Here is an 18671-nt window from a genome sequence, read left to right on the forward strand (position 1 = left end):
ATGTAAGCGGGTGGAGGTGCAGTCCCACAATACCATAATTCCTACACAAAGCGGCTATGCCGCCTCACCCCAATTTATATGCGGGTGGAGGTGTATCACAATCACACTCTCTATACCATAATCCCCACACAAAGCGGTCATGCCGCCTCACCCCAATGTATGCAGGTGGAGGTGTATCACATTCACAATCTCTACACAACTTGGCATAATAACATTCACAAAAATCACGACTAGAAATTATAACATGCAGATACATAATCAATAGTTTGGGACACATACTCAATTTATAATGCAATATGATAAGAGCATCTGAAAAACGAATTGAACATATATCTTCATCACAAAACTTATCGGAATACTCGATTTATAATCAACATCTCGGAACTCACAAGGATAATGAGAATTCCAACTCTTAAAGAAGAGTTTAGCCAACATACCTCACTTGAGCTTCCTTACACTCTAAATATTTCGAAATTCTTAGCAACTTCAATCTATTTTAGAAATATAACAAATTAATCCAAAATTAGGAAAATGATCATGGTTCTAGCTCATTTGAGCATTTTATCAAACACTAGATGTGCATTAAGGTTTCAAGATCCTTTTATAGAGGATTCCATCATCCCACAACCCAACCTTTACCATTTTTAGCTCAACAATCTTTCTACACCCCTTGACAACACATGCATGTAAAATAACCAACCCTCTTGCCCAGAAATTATCTTGCTTATTATCCATTTCTACAAAAAATTTGAAATTGAGGGTTAGGGTGTAGAATCTTACCTCTAGGATGAAGACCTAGTGAGTTTCCCTTCTCAATCTTCCAAAACTTGGGCAAGAATTGAAGAACAATTATTGGAGAACACCTTCTCACTCTAGGGCACCCTCTCTCACTCTAAAATGTCAGATAATAGCTCAAAAATGACCCAAAGAGTGTATTTAATGAAATAGGGTCGGGTTTTAAAAACCCAAAAGTGAAGCTCCGGAACAGGTTCTGCGGTCGCATATGCGATCGCATAATGGTTATGCAGACCGCATATCGGTCGCACAATTGGTTACAAAATAGCCAAAAGAACTGCCTGTGTATGCGGTCACTATGCGGTCACATAATGCACCGCATAACAGTTATGCGGTCGCATAGTCGACCGCATAGCTGCTTCCAGAATAGCCCTCTCCTGCTCACTTCTGCGGCCTTTATGCGGCCCACGGAGTGATTATGTGGTCGCATAATGGACCGCATAAACGCACTTTTCCGGCAAAAAAATTCCTTTACTTTCCTATGCATAGTTCAACCCAAAAGGTCTATAATCCTCAAACACGTAAGCATAGTCCGGCACCATGAAACATTATTTTCTTTGCAAATTTTACCAGGTCTTACACTTAAGTACTTTGAAATTTTTCGGGGTGTTACACAAGTGAGGATATCTAGATTTCATGTCTTTTTCGGCTTCCCAAGTCATTTCTTCCACATTATTGTTTCTCCAAAGTACTTTCACCGAAGCTACGTCTTTATTCCTCAATCTCCGAACCCGTCTATCTAGTATAGCAATGGGAGTTTCCTCATATGATAGCTGCTCTGTGACATGAACATCGTCAACTGACATGACTCTAGAAGGATCTCCGATACATTTATGAATCATAGACACATGAAAGATCGGATGTACAAACTCCAAGTCAGAATGCAAGTCTAGCTCATATTCTACCTGGCCTACCTTGCGTATGATCTTATATGGTCCAATGTACCGAGTGCTAAGTTTTTCTTTCTTACCGAACCTCATAACGCCTTTCATCGGTGATACCTTTAGGAATACCCAATCGTCAACCTGAAACTCCAAGTCTCATTATCGATTATCCGCATAAGACTTCTGACGGCTTTGAGTTGCTAATAGCCTTTCCTGTATAAGCTTAATCTTCTCGGTTTTCTTTTGTACCAACTCTGGTCCTACTAACTTATTTTCCCCAACAACGAACCATCCTATAGGCGACCTACACTTCCGTCCGTAAAGAGCTTCGTATGGAGCCATCTGAATACTTGAATGATAGCTATTATTATACGCAAACTCAATAAGCGGCAGATGATCATCCCAGCTACCCTTGATGTCTATCACACAAGCCCATAACATAACCTCCAGTGTCTGAATAGTATGCTCAGCCTGTCCATCTGTCTGGGGATGAAATGTTATACTAAGACTTACATGAGTCCTCAATCCTTTTTGGAAGGACCTCCAGAAATTAGCTGTAAACTGAGCTCCTCTATCCGGGATAATCGATATAGGGATACCATGAAGTCGTACTATCTCCTTAATGTAAAGCCCTGCATAATCCTCTGCGGAATATATAGTCCTAACGGGCAAAAAATGGGCTGATTTTGTAAGTCTATCAACAATCACCCATATAGAATCGAACTTATGCTGGGTACGAGGTAAACCTACGATGAAATCCATATTGATTACTTCCCACTTCCAAGTCGGAATCTCTATAGCCTGCAATAATACACCGGGTTTTTGATGCTCAATCTTAACCTGCTGATAATTAGGGTACTGAGCAACAAACTCCGCTATATCCTTTTTCATTCCGTCCCATCAATATATTTCCTTGATATCATGATACATTTTTGTTGCTCCTGGATGAATAGAATAACGAGAATAGAGAGTTTCTCCCATAACCTGCCGATGCAGCCCCGCAACATTAGGGACACATAATCGTCCTCGATATCTGAGGACCCCATCTTTTGTAATCTCAAATGATGTCTTCTCCTTCTGAGGGGTCGTATCCCTATAATGAGCTAACACATGATCATCGTACTGGCGTTCCTTCACTTCAGTTACTAAAGAGGATGTTGTCATGTACTGAATAGTAATTCCAGTAACACCTGAGTCTAGTAACCGAACTCCAAGACTAGCTAGCTGATGAATGTCATGAGCTATCCCACTCTTCTCTGGTTGTAAATATGACATGCTACCCACCGATCTACGGCTGAGGGCATCAGCTACTACATTCGCCTTCCATGGATGGTATAAAATATCAACGTCATAGTCTTTTAGTAGCTCCAACCATCTCTTTTGGCGTAAATTCAATCCCTTTTGCTTGAAGATATAATGAAGGCTTTTATGATCCATATAGATATAAACATGAACGCCATACAAGTAGTGCCTCCACATCTTTATTGCATGAATCACCGCGGCTAACTCTAAATCGTGGGTTGGGTAATTCTTCTCGTGCTTTCTTAGTTGTCTAGGAGCATAACCTACAACCTTACCATGCTGCATCAGTACACAACCCAATCCAACTCCCGAAGCGTCACAATAGATAACATAACCATCGGTCCCCTCTGGGAGCGTTAGAATCGGTGCTGAAGTTAATCCATCCTTCAATGCCTGGAATCTCCGTTCGCAAGCATTAGTCCATTGAAACTTAGCTCCCTTCTGAGTGAACTGTGTTAATGGTGCTGAAAGATAAGAAAATCTCTCTACAAATCTCTTATAATAACCTGCCAAACTAAGAAAGATACAAACCTCCGTCGGTGTCGTATGTCTAGGCCAAGTCTTTACTGCCTCAGTCTCTTGTGTATCAACCCGGATACCTTCACCTGAAATAATATGCCCAAGGAAAGCTACAGAATTCAACCAGAATTCACATTTAGAGTGTTTGGCGTACAACTTCTCTTTTTGTAGAACTTTGAGCACAGTACGCAAATTATATGCATGCTAAGTCTCGAACGAGAATACACCAATATATCATCAATAAATACAATCACGAATAGATCTAGAAAGGGTCTGAACACACGGTTCATCATGTCCATGAATACTGTTGGGGCATTGGTCAAATCGAATGACATAACAAGTAACTCAAAATGCCCATATCTGGTACTGAATGCTGTCTTCGAAATATCTTTCTCCTTAACCCTTACCTGATGATACGCGCGCCTCAAGTTTATCTTCGAGAAACACTTGGCACCTTGCAACTGATCAAATAAATCATCAATCCTCGGGAGCGGGTACTTATTCTTGATCGTCACCTTATTCAAATGTCTATAATGTATACACATCCGCAAGGAACCATCTTTCTTCTTCACAAATAACACAGGTGCTTCCCACGGTGATGTACTAGGTCTGATAAAGCCTTTTTCAAGAAAGTCCCTTAGTTGTTCCTTCAACTCTCTCAGCTCTGTGGGTGACATCCTATAGGGAGGAATAGATATTGGCTGAGTATCTGGTAATAGGTCTATAGACAACTCAATTTCTCGCTCTGGCGGAAGACCGGGAAGCTCATCGAGGAAACTATCGGGCAACTCATTAACTACAGGGGTAGATTGAACGGTTGGTGACTCTACTTTCACATCCTTTGCCCGAACTAAGTGATAAATATAACCCTTTCTGATCATCTTCTTTGTTTTAAGATAGGGAATAAACCTACTTCTCGGCAATGCCGTATTACCTTTCCACTCCGAAAACAGGCTCTCCTGGGATTTGGAATCGAACCATCTTTGATCTACAATCGACATTAACATAATAAGAAGCCAACCAATCCATAAGCAGTATAACATCAAATTCTACCCAACCGAGCTCCACGTACCTTATCCTTGTTTATTATCAAACTTATCACGGGCCATTAAGGGCCACATCCATATATATAAGTAAAAATATTAGGACTTAACTCACATAACTAATTAAAAAAAGTTTATATAGATACATAGAGGTCGAAAAAAGGTCGTTGACATGTCGTACCCAAAACTATACACGTGATACTGACTGCAAACCTCTAAGAAAGCATAACCATAATATATATAAGTCGGAACAGGGCTCCCTACATCCTCATAAAACAACATAACATATATAGAATCCTGACGTGGTAGTACTCCAAGAAGAAGTGGAGCTCACCAACCAAAAGCTGATATCTGGAGGAAGCCTATAGTAGAGGGTCCTCGCCCCGTCCTATATGAGAGCCTCGATCAAACACACTTCGAAGCAGAATATTCATATCCTTATTAGCTACCTTCCTCTTCTTGTACCGACTATTATCCTCTTCCTCTGCATATCCCATAACATACACAGACGAACCTTGATTGACGGACTCCTAAGACTATGGATTATCTGAAACCTCAAAAGAGCTGGTGTCCCTAAATACCCTGACATAGTTTTGAGCCTGAGGGGAACCCAGTTGTGCCAATTCGTGCACCACTCCCCTCTTACCCTGATCAACGGGCCCTGATAATGAAACTAAAGGCCTTGGTATGGTTGGAACTCATCTCACCCCATCTGCTGCGGGCGAAATCGATACTACTCAAACGGATGACTCATATGGATCCTCGGAAGGATCCTCCTCAATAGAACCCATGATCTCCGATGGGTCTGACTCCATAGTGTAACTTATATTTCCTTCTAACACTTTCATAGCCTTCTAACCCATCCCAACGGCTTGCGCCTGTCGTCTAGTAGTAATAGGCATCACTAAAAACAGTAATAATGTAAAGATTAGGAGTGAATACTTACGACTTAGTTCTATCGCATAATATAGATTAGAAAGAAAAGTAACCAACCTAAATATCCTGTAGCCTCCTGTCTATAATTGTAGTGTACAACACACCTATAAAAAAGACTCTACTAGACACGGTCTGTAGATAACCCTAGGACAGAACTGCTCTGAAACCACTTTTGTCACGACCCAAACTGTCGAACACCCCTAAGCATGCATTTACGATATAAACATGAATTAAGGGTAGGTCATGAATAACATATGTTAATAAACTGCTGAATTATGTGAATGACATACATGAGAAAAATATGACCAAAAGACATATATAGGTATACATGCGAAATATGGTAGGGCGAGCCGACAAGGCTGCATACAATCCAATTATACATGACTGTCTACAGACCTCTAATAGAGTGTACAATTATATGAAGGATGGGCCCGGGCCCCGTCGTACCCATATCTACATACAAAAATAGCATACCAAAACTAATAACAGATTCGGATCAAGTGGAGCACACCAACTCTCGTTGATCAAGGATCCTATAAAGGGGGACCGTCAGCTTGTCTACCTGCACCTACGTGCATGAAACGCAGCATCCCTGAGCAAAAGGGATGTTAGTACGAATAATGTACCGAGTATGTAAGGCACGAAAATCAGTACATAAAGACATAGATGTAACATGGAGTAAAGAATTCCACCTGTGAGTCTAAATAACTTTGTGAATCCTGAAACATTTATAATGTCATGCACGTACGTATAAATGTCGTATCATGCATAGGTATAGGTGTACATAATATCGTCAAGCCACTGAGGGCATCTCATCATATCATCTCAGTCACTGTGGGCAAAATCATCAACATATACTAGCTGATTAGGTGGTGGTGCGTATATAACGCCGTAATCATTTTCCCATATCCCATATACATATAATATACGTGTATATAACGCCATCTGGTCATGGGTCAATGTACATGTATAAATGAATGAAATGCATAAGAAATACGTTAGTAAGACTTCTTGGTATGTTATAAGATCAATATGCCTTCAGATATATTTTATCAACTACGTATTTTTCTGAGACCCATGAACAGAAGATATAATAATAAGACACATGGAAATTAAAGAACATAGGCACCCATAGTGATGAATAGAGGTATTTATGAAAGCTATGCGTTTGCTCATTTCATTTGTATCGTATGAATCATGCCAAAAAGAAAGAAGGGATAGCCTTAACATAACTGAGCCAGTTCTCTTGACAATCCCTCTAACACACGACAATCGCGAGAAAACACGTGACGGCCGGATCGAAGTAGGGAAAAATCTGTATGATATTCTTGAGAAATATTACATTGTACTCCCTTAGAATCACAATTCTCTCGTTGCTAAGTATTAAGTAGTCTTGTATGAAATTTGATTGTAGCAAATCACGTTGCTTATCATATAATCTTGTATGAAATTGGCTGAAACTCCCCTTCACTTCATTGTAGAGATGCAAGCATCTTTCTTAAGTGATTTAGAGGGGGTTTTATTCTTAGTTGGTGTGGACCCTACTATGTGATGATTTGGCCACAAATTTATTTAAATGTGACACCTTGCTACATGGATTAAGAGTCATTTACTTGGGCTTTGATCCACATTAACTTGCTGCCACGTTGGGGGCTTTTTAAGCTTATCCAATTACTTAATTAATCTCCCACTAAAAATTCTTAATTATCCAATCATCCACATAATTAAGAATTATCTCAAATTACATAAAATACTACTCACTTTTAACATACCTTATACACCTTACTATCATGGTCATGTGGTACCTTGTATGGCACTAGTCTATAAACACCTGATATTATAGCTCGGACTGTATTTTATCTCAAATTGACAACCTTCAATAAAATTAATTTTCTTTGATTCGTTTACCCTTTAACCTTCATGGTACTTACTTATCGCCTGTTATAAATGGCACAAATGCTTATAACCTCAAAAATAATTTCATTCCCGAGTCTACGTCGATTAACTTATGACGAAACTTTAACGTACGAAAATGCGAAATGTAATATCTCTGACTATAAGGGCTATGCCTAAGACTCTGAAGCGAAGGGAGGTGGTCCCGAGCATTGCCTATATGGCTATATAGTAATAGCGTTGTTTGCAAGTCACGTATGTGCAGGCACAACGTAGTGTCATGGTAGCGTTAGCTATGCTCGACAAACAGGATGAGTCATTTGATTGACCTGACATTTTATTGAGATGAACTTCGAGTTGCTGAACCGACAACGTGTTTTTCTTCTTGTTTTGGAAGCTTGAAACGACATACAAGTGGTGACTATGAGACGGCCTTGCTACTGAGCTTCTTGTCTTCCATATTTCTTTATTGTGGGGTCTGCGCAACAAGAACAAGAGCGCTTCCTCTTTCTTTTTCTTTGCCACCATGAGACCAGAAATCAATGCTTTCGCGCGAAGTCCTTGTTACTGTGGAAAAATGCTACTTTCCTATAGTAGATCAATGCTACTTGAACTTTCAAACCTGGTCAGGTCTTGGAATCAGGTGAGGAGCAACTATTGAATCTGGTGATGGCAGTGTGATAATGACAGTCTAAAGGGAAAGAAAGGGTAAGACTTTGATCAGGCAATTGTTACAGTCTCTCATTCCGCAGATCATCCAATCCTTCTTCTTGAGCCTTTTAGAGGGCTTTCGGATAGATCGGTACCGATTATCGGTAAAGGAAGCATATACCTCTAACTTAGTGCATTCCCTATATGGTAATGGTAGGTACGCCGGTACCCCTTTTTTGTTTCAACCAAGGTAGGCTCGTGCCCGGGTTCACTCGTTAAAGGACGGTTCTAGCAGTAAAGTAAAGAAAATCCTCCCTTCTTGCTTCCTTAGGGTACACCCCCTATCACCTTTCATTCGGAAAAGGAATTATCTGCACTGGCTTCAGTTAGCCGTGAAGTACGCTAATACCGGTTGTCTGTAAATCATCACAATAAAGTGTGATAACCATAAATTCTCTCTGTACTTTGTTTCAAATAAGCACCTTGAAGCTCGCTAATCTAGCCAGCAAGCCATAAAAGAAAGGAGAAAATTAGTAAAGGTGCCATGTGCGAAACTAACTCTTCTAAAACCTGAAATGGGGAAGGAGAAAGAAAGGAAGGACTAGCTATTCGATTAATTTACCTTTTATTACCCCATGTGCTCTCTTGTTCATATATTGGTTTTTATATTTGATTCCCCGTATGCTCTAGTATAGAGAAAGGTAGACTTCTTTTCTCTATACTAGTAAGAGAGATTGAACCTGCAAGCGCTAACCTAAAAGAAAAAAGCTCCTCTAGGGAAATATCCCTGATGCGTGTAATAAAGAATAGGCATGCTTGGCTTACTTGAATCTGCATTGGGGATGGGATTTCCTACGTGTCTAGTTAGCTTGAATGAAAGAATAAGGCATGCCCAAGGGCTTGTAGTAAGGAATTGGGGATCGTAGACCTCTAAGGAGAGAGGCCATTCTTCCTACTCATCTTTGGACTTAGCTGGGAAGAGACTTTCTTCTTCTCCCCCTATTGATCTGGAAGCAGCCTTGTCTTTTCCTATGTACTCTTTTTAGTTGATAAAGAATAAGCTCTGGAAGCGGATAGGCTGATGGTAGGGAAGGCTAGCACATCAATTCTCTAAGAATAAGTGAGTTTCACAACGAGTCCAGCTCGTACTGACCCTAAGACTGTGTTATGGTGAACTGGGAATGCCTTCCAAGTCTATTGTCTTATAAAAGTAGTAATGTCGCATTCCCTCTTCAGTTATCATGAAATTTCTCAGGGCTCTTTTCTATGAAGAATGCCTCCTTCTTCTTCGTCCATTCCCGTTTGATGGAGAAAGAACTTTTTTCGGGTTTTCGGTCAGGCTTGCTTAGGCCGAGTAAGTAACTGAAGAAATTTCATATACAGGTTTTCAGTATTAGAAAGGTCTGGGTGATTCCAGTATATTTTTGCCTGTAGTTAGCTTCGCTTAAGGTAGTGAAGTGAGCCATTAGCTCAGATTCCACATCTAAATCATTAGCTTAACTAAGGAATCAAGCACCCAATCTGATAAGAGCTTCAAATACAAATCACGTTCGAGACGGGAGAAATAGCATAGTAGTAAAGAAAGCGCATAAACCCATTCCTTCGCAAATGGCACCATAGCCAACACTCTATCTAAAAACCATTCTTTCTTTCAGGCCAGTAGGGGGAACCTTCCGCATGAAAGTGAAAGGAAGCGACCGATCAAGAAATGCAAAGAGAAGGGGAATGGTTAGTGATGACGGCATAGGACACAGAAAGTTCCTTCTCTCTCTTTTGAATCCCAGGGATTACCTCAGGGTAGAGGCCAATCCTTGAAAAAGCCATCTCGATTGGTATCATTCAAATGCGAATATATGCCTAATTGAAGCATAAAATTGAAATAATAATAATGAGAGGCTTTTGTCCGTTGACGGTCATCTTACCTGTCTCCTATGGTACGCTCTCAACTAGATCAATCGCTCTGTCCTGATTTATTGAGTAGGTGCCCTGTGAAACATGTTTTATGGAATTTCACTCTTTGTGTAATATTTGTTTTCTTACTGATTGAATTCAGGTAGATAGAGGAATATTTGATCAAATCCCTTAGTCCGATAGGAGGATAATATACATTCAATCCGGATAAGACACTGAGATGAAAGACGAATCAAGCAAGAAAGGCTGAAAGGGTTTCTCGAGTGATAGTTCTTTTTTGGGGTTAGTCTGACTGTCCTCATTCTAGTTGGTAGGCGTGCGAGTAAGAGGGTAGTCGGAAAAATTATATGAATTGAATGGGACTTCAGCTTCGATAATCGTATGCTCCCTCCAGCAAATAAGGTGGAGTGGGCAAGGCAGAGAAGACAGGAAAACACAAGCTCAAACTTCAACATTTTCATTACCTGCGGAAGTAATGGAAGCATTTTCAGTGAATAAGAACTAGAATTTTCATTGGGTCGGGAGCTAATAGATATTGGAAAGGTTTAAATAAGAGTGTGCCTAGCATCTTTCGCTCTCTCTTATTAGAGGAAGGAAGGGGCACGACCCCACTCAGCTCGAAGAAGTAGCTCTTTCAACTAATCCATACTTTTCCTTTCCTTCTCCTCGCTACTGTAAAAATGTTGAATTTCTTTTTTTACACTAGCGCAGATGATTTTCCCTAAGGCACAGATGGACCAACGCCTTCGTATGTATATCACCTGAATTTCTTGATTCACGGCGTCGAGTATTTGCACTTTAGATCTCATGACTCGACCTGTAGACGGTGATACCGCCACCTTTGATGACGTGATCTTTGCTTATTCACTTGTGCTGGTGGAGTAGAGGTCGGTGCCTGTATTCTTGCTCTAGGGGGGTGGGTCTTCCCTTTCTCAATTATGACATACTCGGTTAGATTGCCATCTAGGTCCCAGTCGGGGGCGACTTCCAAATTATGGTCTAATTCTTCCCTTCGCTTGATTCATGATCTTTGCAGCTTAATTAATTCCCTAGGTGTCGGGACCTGAACTGTGGTGGTGCTCTTCTACAGCTTCTTTTACGTAGGCTCCGTAACTTCTGGAATTGAAAAAGGAAGCTTTTCCAAGCCCGAACAAGATCAAAAGAATTGATCGCTTTCTCCAATAACAAAATAGTTATCTACTAGCCATGTTTACTTTCTATGATAATGTCGTAGCGTATGACTCCAGGAAGTTTCGAAGCTGAACATGCTCAAAAGATGCCTAAAGCTTTTATCTTTGATCATTCGATGCCGAGTGAAATGGTTCCTCGCTAAATAAAACCAATGTTCCACTACAACCTAGGAAAGAGATAGATCACATATTGGCCAAATGCCAATCCTCCTAGTTTGAAAGAGAAAAAGAGTGGAGATGTGGGAAAAAAGATTACTCCTAACTAACCAGTCAAGTGAAAGGATCCCGCTTACCACTCCCCTTTCCCCCCATAGCTAGGAGCCTCGCCCTCTTGACTTGATATGTCAAGAAGACTATAACCGATAGTGGATCACCTTTTTCTTAAAAAGACCCGCCCATATCGTATATATGATAAAGGAAGTAGGTTGTTTTTAGCTATTTTTGCTTCTTTTTTTTTTCCTGAGGGTCTAATATGAGATGTATAACGTGCTCATACTCATCCATTAGGATGTTCCCCCCTTCAAGAGCTCCGCTAGGATACTAACTTGATTACCTAGCATTGAATTAGGTAGGACATTCGTCCTACTTCATAGATAGAAAAAGAACTAGTAAGTCCATTATTTGTGGTACCCCTAAGAGACCTTTTTCCTTTCCTTGTATTGTATTAAATAAAAGCTAAAGCACTTTCTTTTAAGATTGTATCTAGTTCCATCTTTCTTTCGTTAGTTAAGCCACCTTTTTCTAAAAAGGATTGTAGTAATTCTGGTTTGACACTATTTGGAATGGCTCTCTCATATTGAGAAATTCTGTCAAGTGGCATTCGATCACAGAATCCATTGACAGTTGCATAAATGACTAGAATTTGTTATTCAATTGGCAGTGGTGCATATTGTGGTTGTTTCGGTACTTCTGTCAGCCTTGCACCTCTATTGAGTAATCCCTGAGTCGCATCATCAAGGTCTGAGCCAAATTGAGCAAGGGCGGCCACTTCGCGATATTGTGCCAATTCCAGTTTTGAACTACCGCAGACTTATTTCATAGTTTTCAACTAAGCGGCAGACCCGACGCGACTGACAGATAAGCCGATGTTAATTGCAGGTTCTAATTTTGCGACAAAGGAGCTCTGTTTCCAAATAGATTTGTCCATCAGTAATGGGGATCACATTGGTGGGAATATAGGCCGATACGTCTCCAGCTTGTATTTCAATGACGGGTAAGGATATCAAGCTACATGCGCCTATCTGGTCCGATCATTTAGCCGCTCGTTCTAAGAGACGAGAATGTAAATAGAAAACATCCCCTCGGAAAGCCTCACGACCTGGTGGTCGGCGTAATAATAATAACATTTGTCGATATGCTACCGCCTGTTTACTTAGATCATCATAGATTATTAATGTGTGCATTCCATTATCGCGAAAATATTCCCCCATGGCACACCCAGAATATGGGGCCAAAAATTGTATGGAGCAGGATCCGAAGCGGTGGATGCTACAAGAATAGAATATTCCAAAGCATTCGCTTCTGAAAGAATTTGAAATAATTGTGCCACAGTTGAGCATTTCTGTCCAATCGCTACATAGACACAATACAATGTCTCACTCTCAGAGGTGGCCCTTGAGTTCAATTGCTTTTGGTTTAATATGGTATCGATAGCAATAGTAGTTTTTCTAGTTTGTCGGTCCCCGATTATAAGTTCTCGTTGACTATGACCTATAGGAACCAGGCAATCTACCTCTTTTAACCCTGTTTGCATAGGCTCGTGCACATATTTACATTCAATAATACTAGGGGCTTTCACTTCAACACGTCTTCGCTCGTGATCGCTTAGAGCCCCCCTTCCAACAATAGGTACTCCCAAGCCATCGACCACACGCCCTAGCATAGCCTTTCTCGCAGGAACATCCACAATAGATCCAGTGCGATTGACAAGATCTCCTTCTTTAATAGCAGTATCACTATCAAAGACAACAATCTCTACATTCTCATTCTCAAGATTCAAGGCGATTCCTTTCATACCGCTGGCAAATTCAACCATTTTCCCAGCTTGAATCTCGTTCAATCCATAAACACGTGCAATTCCATCTCCAACTGAGACCACTCGACCGATCTCATCCACTTGAAAATTGGTGTAAAAGTTGCTAATTCGACTTTCTAATAGACTTGTTAGTTCCGCAGCTCGGGGAGAAAGTTCCATAATTCAATTCAAGATAGATAGAAGGGAGAATGCCGCTTTAGAAAAAAAGAAAAATCATAAGGAAACATTATGAAAAGCAAAATCTATCTAAAGAGAGAAGTCTATTAGATAATTAATAAAGAAAAGAGAGCCAAAGAAGGAAGAGAGATTCCAAAGCTGGAATTCGAATTAGAACAGAAAAGAAATTGAAATGATGATGATAAAAAGTGAAAAGAGGAGTGGATAGCTAGCGCAAGGAAATGGCAAAGGGATATCCTTTTCCCTGAGGAAAAAGAGAAACCTCCTGATTAAATACTAAATAAAGTACATATACTTTTTTTTCAAAAAAATAAATATATACAATAATCACATTATATACGATATTCCGCACTTTATGGGTGTTGACACAAGTAGGCCTAGGCCAAGACAAGACACCTTCCTTCACTCTGCAATAGCCCGACGACTCTTCTCTTCACAAGTAGGCTTGGCGCAACGCTTAGTCGATTTTCAAAGCTGGAAAAGATGCAAGAAGACTGACGAGGCGCTGGAGTGAAGTGATTCCCGGGTGGGAATGGCGAACGGAGTTGGACTACTATGCGCATTCTATCAGCTTGGAATAGGTATAAGAGAAAAGAGCTATCAATCAAGTCAAAGCATAAGTTCTAGCCTTTTCTCTCTGGCATCTTTTTATGCTTATGCAATGCAGCCTTTTTTGAAAGTATTCGATAGCAAATCTTTTAGAGTTAGCAGCCTGCATCCTCTTGTTAGAGGCTTTCTTTGCGCAGGATCCCCTTTCTTCTCAGAAGAGTTAGGGAAGGCAAAGGAAGAAAGCCGGGCAGGTGCTTTAAGAAGGCGCCAGTTGACTCCCCATAGGCAGAAGATTCCTATCCAGTTGGGGTCCCTTAGAGCGAGTTCCATTCTTTCAGCCCTGAATGTCTTTCCTTCTGCCTCCCCAGTTCAACAATAGGATTCTATCTTCTGGTTAAGCAAGATCTTAGTCATTTCGCCTTTGTGTGATAACTCTATCTTTCTGGAAGCTACCTCCCCTCTCTCTTTATGCACTTGCCTAGAAGGCTTAGGTGTCCGTGGGTAAGCAACCGCTGCTTATCGATTAATAGAGCCAGCTCCACGTCCGAGCCTTAGAATAGAACAAGACATTTGAATTCTAGCGCACTAGCCTTAGCTAGACTCCTGCTTCAAGTGCTGATTTGAATTTCTTAGTTGAAGGAGTGAGAATAGGCCTAAGGGAATAATCAATCCTGGGGTTCCTTTTGTCTCACCATTGGCTTCATTGGGATCATTTTCTAAGTATAGGAAGCAGAGAGGTTGCTAGTAGGTTTTTCTAAGTCCCTCCGTAGTCCAGTCCTTGAGTTCTTTCTTTGGAAGTAGTGAATGTGGTAAGAGGTGTATAACCATTACCCTTTCCTTTAGTCATGAAAGGGCTATTTCCCCTACCTTTCTTTCTAGGCGCAGGATTTCATTCCCCTAGTGCTTTCTGTCCTTCTGAGGGGTGAAAGCGAGATTGAATGCTCTAAGCTGAGTGTAAGGGTAAGGTCGAGATAGTCTTGGCAATTCATCTACCTTGTTTGTGAGGTATTATTATTATAATTCACATTATTATTATAATTCACATTATTATATTAGGTAATAATCGCCTTATTTCTGTCTTGTAGTACTGTCGGTCTAAGGAGAGGAATGGAAGTAGTCGTCTTGCTTCTTTTCTTTGGATCTGCTTATGTCTCTACTTCGCTTGATTCTCATGCCAGTGGACTTCATGCTCTGTTTTTGGCCTTATTAGCTTGATTTCATAAGTGAGCATGAAGTTGGAATTGAATAGATAGTGAGAAAAAGCGCCTTTCGTGATTCAAGTAGTAAGCTCGGATTCATGATTGAGAAAGAAATCTTCCAAGCGCAGCTTTAGCTGAATCTATTATAGGGTAGGCTCTTTGGATAGATTGACTTAAGGCGATGAAGGCCCACATATTTAAAATCTCGGCTCCCCTCATATCATCTCGACCACTATGGGCAAATCATCAACATATACCAGCTGATCAGGTGGTGGTGCATATATAACGCCATAACCTTTTCTCATATCCCATATATATATATATATATATATATATATATACATATATATGCGTATATAACGCCATTTGGTCATGGGTCAATGTACATGAATAAATGAATGCAATGCATGAGAAGTACGTCATTAAAATCTCTCGAAACGCCATAAGACCATTATGCCTCTGAATAATATCAGGAAATACACTTTATCAACTTACGTATTTCCCATTTCCAAGTCGGAATCTCTATAGCGTGCAATAATCAACCCGGCTTTTGATGCTCAATCTTAACCTGCTGGCAGTTAGGGCACTGAGCAACAAACTCTGTTATATCCTTTTTCATTCTGTCCCACCAATATATTCCCCTGATATCTTGATACATCTTTGTTGCTCCTGGATGGACAGAATAACAAGAATAGTGAGTCTCTCCCATAACCTGCTGATAACGACAAGGTCGGAAATCCAAACTAGAGTAAGAATTTGAAAAGTAAATGCGGAAGCAATAACAATAAGGAATTGAACAACTAGAACTAAAGGGCAGAAAATAAAGGATATGGAAAAATTCAAGGAAAGAATTCCAAGAACGCAAGTTCTATAGCCTTGACAAGATCAAAGCAACAACGTCTTGATTTATTGAAGAAATCAAACGCCTTTACTTAAAAGCAAATCAAAATAATAGATTCGGATCTTGACCGCTTTCCGAGTAACTTGAGACAACAATTAATAACTAGTATTAATCGCCTTCTAAGAATACCACAAAGAAATCAAAGATATCACAATAGAGAAGTAATCTTACTACCTTGAACTATGAACTAGTAAAGGTTGAAAGATAAATCTCAAAGCACAAGTAACAAAGGTTCAAATGAACTCTCAAAGTATGATATACTTAATCAATAATGAAGTCTCAATGAATGAGAAGAACTCCTTATATATAGGAGTACTAAGGCATAAAAAATCATTACAATTAGGTAGGGGGCTGCTAAGGGGTAACAAAGTCATCAAAATTAGGTAGGGTAGTTGCTAAGAAATAAGAAAAGTCACAAAATTAGGTAGGGGCGGCCAAATCCCTTTGGGGAAGATTTGGGCCTTAAATTACTAGTTTGGGTTATTGGTTTGGACTCCGTTCCTTTGATAGTTTTTGAAAATAAATTAGATACAAAAGAAAGTTCCTTGAGAGCAAGCAATTATTTTTTTAAACTGTTTTTTCTTTTTTTAACTATTTTCTTTTTGCTCTTAGTATTCAAGAAATTCCCAAAATTATCAAGAACGAAACCTTGATAAAACCGCTCTGATACCACTTGATAATGACAAGGTCGGAAATCTAAACTAGAGTAAGAATTTGAAAAGTAAATGCGGAAGCAATAACAATAAGGAATTGAACAACTAGAACTAAAGGGCAGAAAATAAAGGATATGGGAAAATTCAAGGAAAGAATTCCAAGAACTTCCAAGAACGCAAGTTCTATAGCCTTGACAAGATCAAAGCAACAACGTCTTGATTTATTGAAGAAATCAAACGCCTTTACTTAAAAGCAAATCAAAACAATAGATTCGGATCTTGACCGTTTTACGAGTAACTTGAGACAATAATTAATAACTAGTATTAATCGTCTTCTAAGAATACCACAAAGAAATCAAAGATATCACAATAGAGAAGTAATCTTACTACCTTGAACTATGAACTAGTAAAGGTTGAAAGATAAATCTCAAAGCACAAGTAACAAAGGTTCAAAAGAACTCTCAAAGTATGATATACTTAATCAATAATGAAGTCTCAATGAATGAGAAGAACTCCTTATTTATAGGAGTACTAAGGCATAAAAAGTCATTACAATTAGGTAGGGGGCTGCTAAGGGGTAACAAAGTCATCAAAATTAGGTAGGGTGGTTGCTAAGAAATAAGAAAAGTCACAAAATTAGGTAGGGGCGGCCAAAACCCTTTGAGGAAGATTTGGGCCTTAAAACTACTAGTTTTGATCATTGGTTTGGACTCCGTTCCTTTGATAGTTTTTGAAAATAAATTAGATACAAAAGAAAGTTCCTGGAGAGCAAGCAATTGTTTTTTTAAACTGTTTTTTCTTTTTTTTAACTATTTTCTTTTTGCTCTTAGTATTCAAGAAATTTCCAAAATTATCAAGAACGAAACCTTGATAAAACCGCTCTGATACCACTTGATAATGACAATGTCGGAAATCCAAACTAGAGTAAGAATTTAAAAAGTAAATACGGAAGCAATAACAATAAGGAATTGAACAACTAGAACTAAAGGGCAGAAAATAAAGGATATGGGAAAATTCAAGGAAAGAATTCCAAGAACTTCCAAGAACGCAAGTTCTATAGCCTTGACAAGATCAAAGCAACAACGTCTTGATTTATTGAAGAAATCAAACGCCTTTACTTAAAAGCAAATCAAAACAATAGATTCGGATCTTGACCGCTTTACGAGTAACTTGAGACAACAATTAATAACTAGTATTAATCGCCTTCTAAGAATACCACAAAGAAATCAAAGATATCACAATAGAGAAGTAATCTTACTACCTTGAACTATGAACTAGTAAAGGTTGAAAGATAAATCTCAAAGCACAAGTAACAAAGGTTCAAAAGAACTCTCAAAGTATGATATAGTTAATCAATAATGAAGTCTCAATAAATGAGAAGAACTCCTTATTTATAGGAGTACTAAGGCATAAAAAGTCATTACAATTAGGTAGGGGGCTGCTAAGGGGTAACAAAGTCATCAAAATTAGGTAGGGTGGTTGCTAAGAAATAAGAAAAGTCACAAAATTAGGTAGGGGCGGACAAATCCCTTTGGGGCAGATTTGGGCCTTAAAACTACTAGTTTGGGTCATTGGTTTGGACTCCAATTGGGCTCCATTTAAAACACCCCCATTTGGACCTCTTTTAAGCTCATTTTGGGCTCTTCTGGGTGCCCTTTCGCTAGATTTCAAGGGCCGAGTTCGGGACTCAATCTTCCTCCTCTTGGACTTCAATTTGGGCCACCAAATAATTATAAAACTTGTATAATTTATCTCCTTTGGTCTTGAGCTCGTCCTCCACAATTAAAAGCTTCTTTAATTGCACTTGAAGTCTAATGGCCTTATTTTGCAACTCTTTAGCTTCACATATTGTTAAAGGCCATCTTTGAGATTCCAAAACTTCATCCTTGTCCTTGAATAGAGTTGAGCTTCCTAGGATGCTATCACCTGCCAGCACAGCCCTGCAATATTAGGGACACATAATCGTCCTCGATATCCAAGGACTCCATCTCCTGTAATCTCAAATGGTGTCTTCTACTTCTGAGGGGTTGTAT

The 18671-nt window shown here is 39.6% G+C and overlaps 1 protein-coding gene across 1 annotated transcript; it reads right to left on the reverse strand.

Moving 5' to 3' along the window:
• Positions 1-1838: 1838 nt before the first annotated feature.
• LOC138894025 (uncharacterized) lies at positions 1839-4501 on the reverse strand. The gene is made up of 4 exons (XM_070178698.1): positions 3784-4501; positions 3513-3586; positions 2664-2999; positions 1839-2162 (listed from the first exon to the last, which is right to left on the reverse strand). Exons 1-4 carry the CDS (start codon positions 4499-4501, stop codon positions 1839-1841), a joined length of 1452 nt encoding a protein of 483 aa, XP_070034799.1.
• Between the last annotated feature and the right edge of the window lie 14170 nt (positions 4502-18671).

This window comes from Nicotiana tomentosiformis, chromosome 6, assembly GCF_000390325.3.
Source record: "Nicotiana tomentosiformis chromosome 6, ASM39032v3, whole genome shotgun sequence".
NCBI lineage: Eukaryota > Viridiplantae > Streptophyta > Magnoliopsida > Solanales > Solanaceae > Nicotiana > Nicotiana tomentosiformis.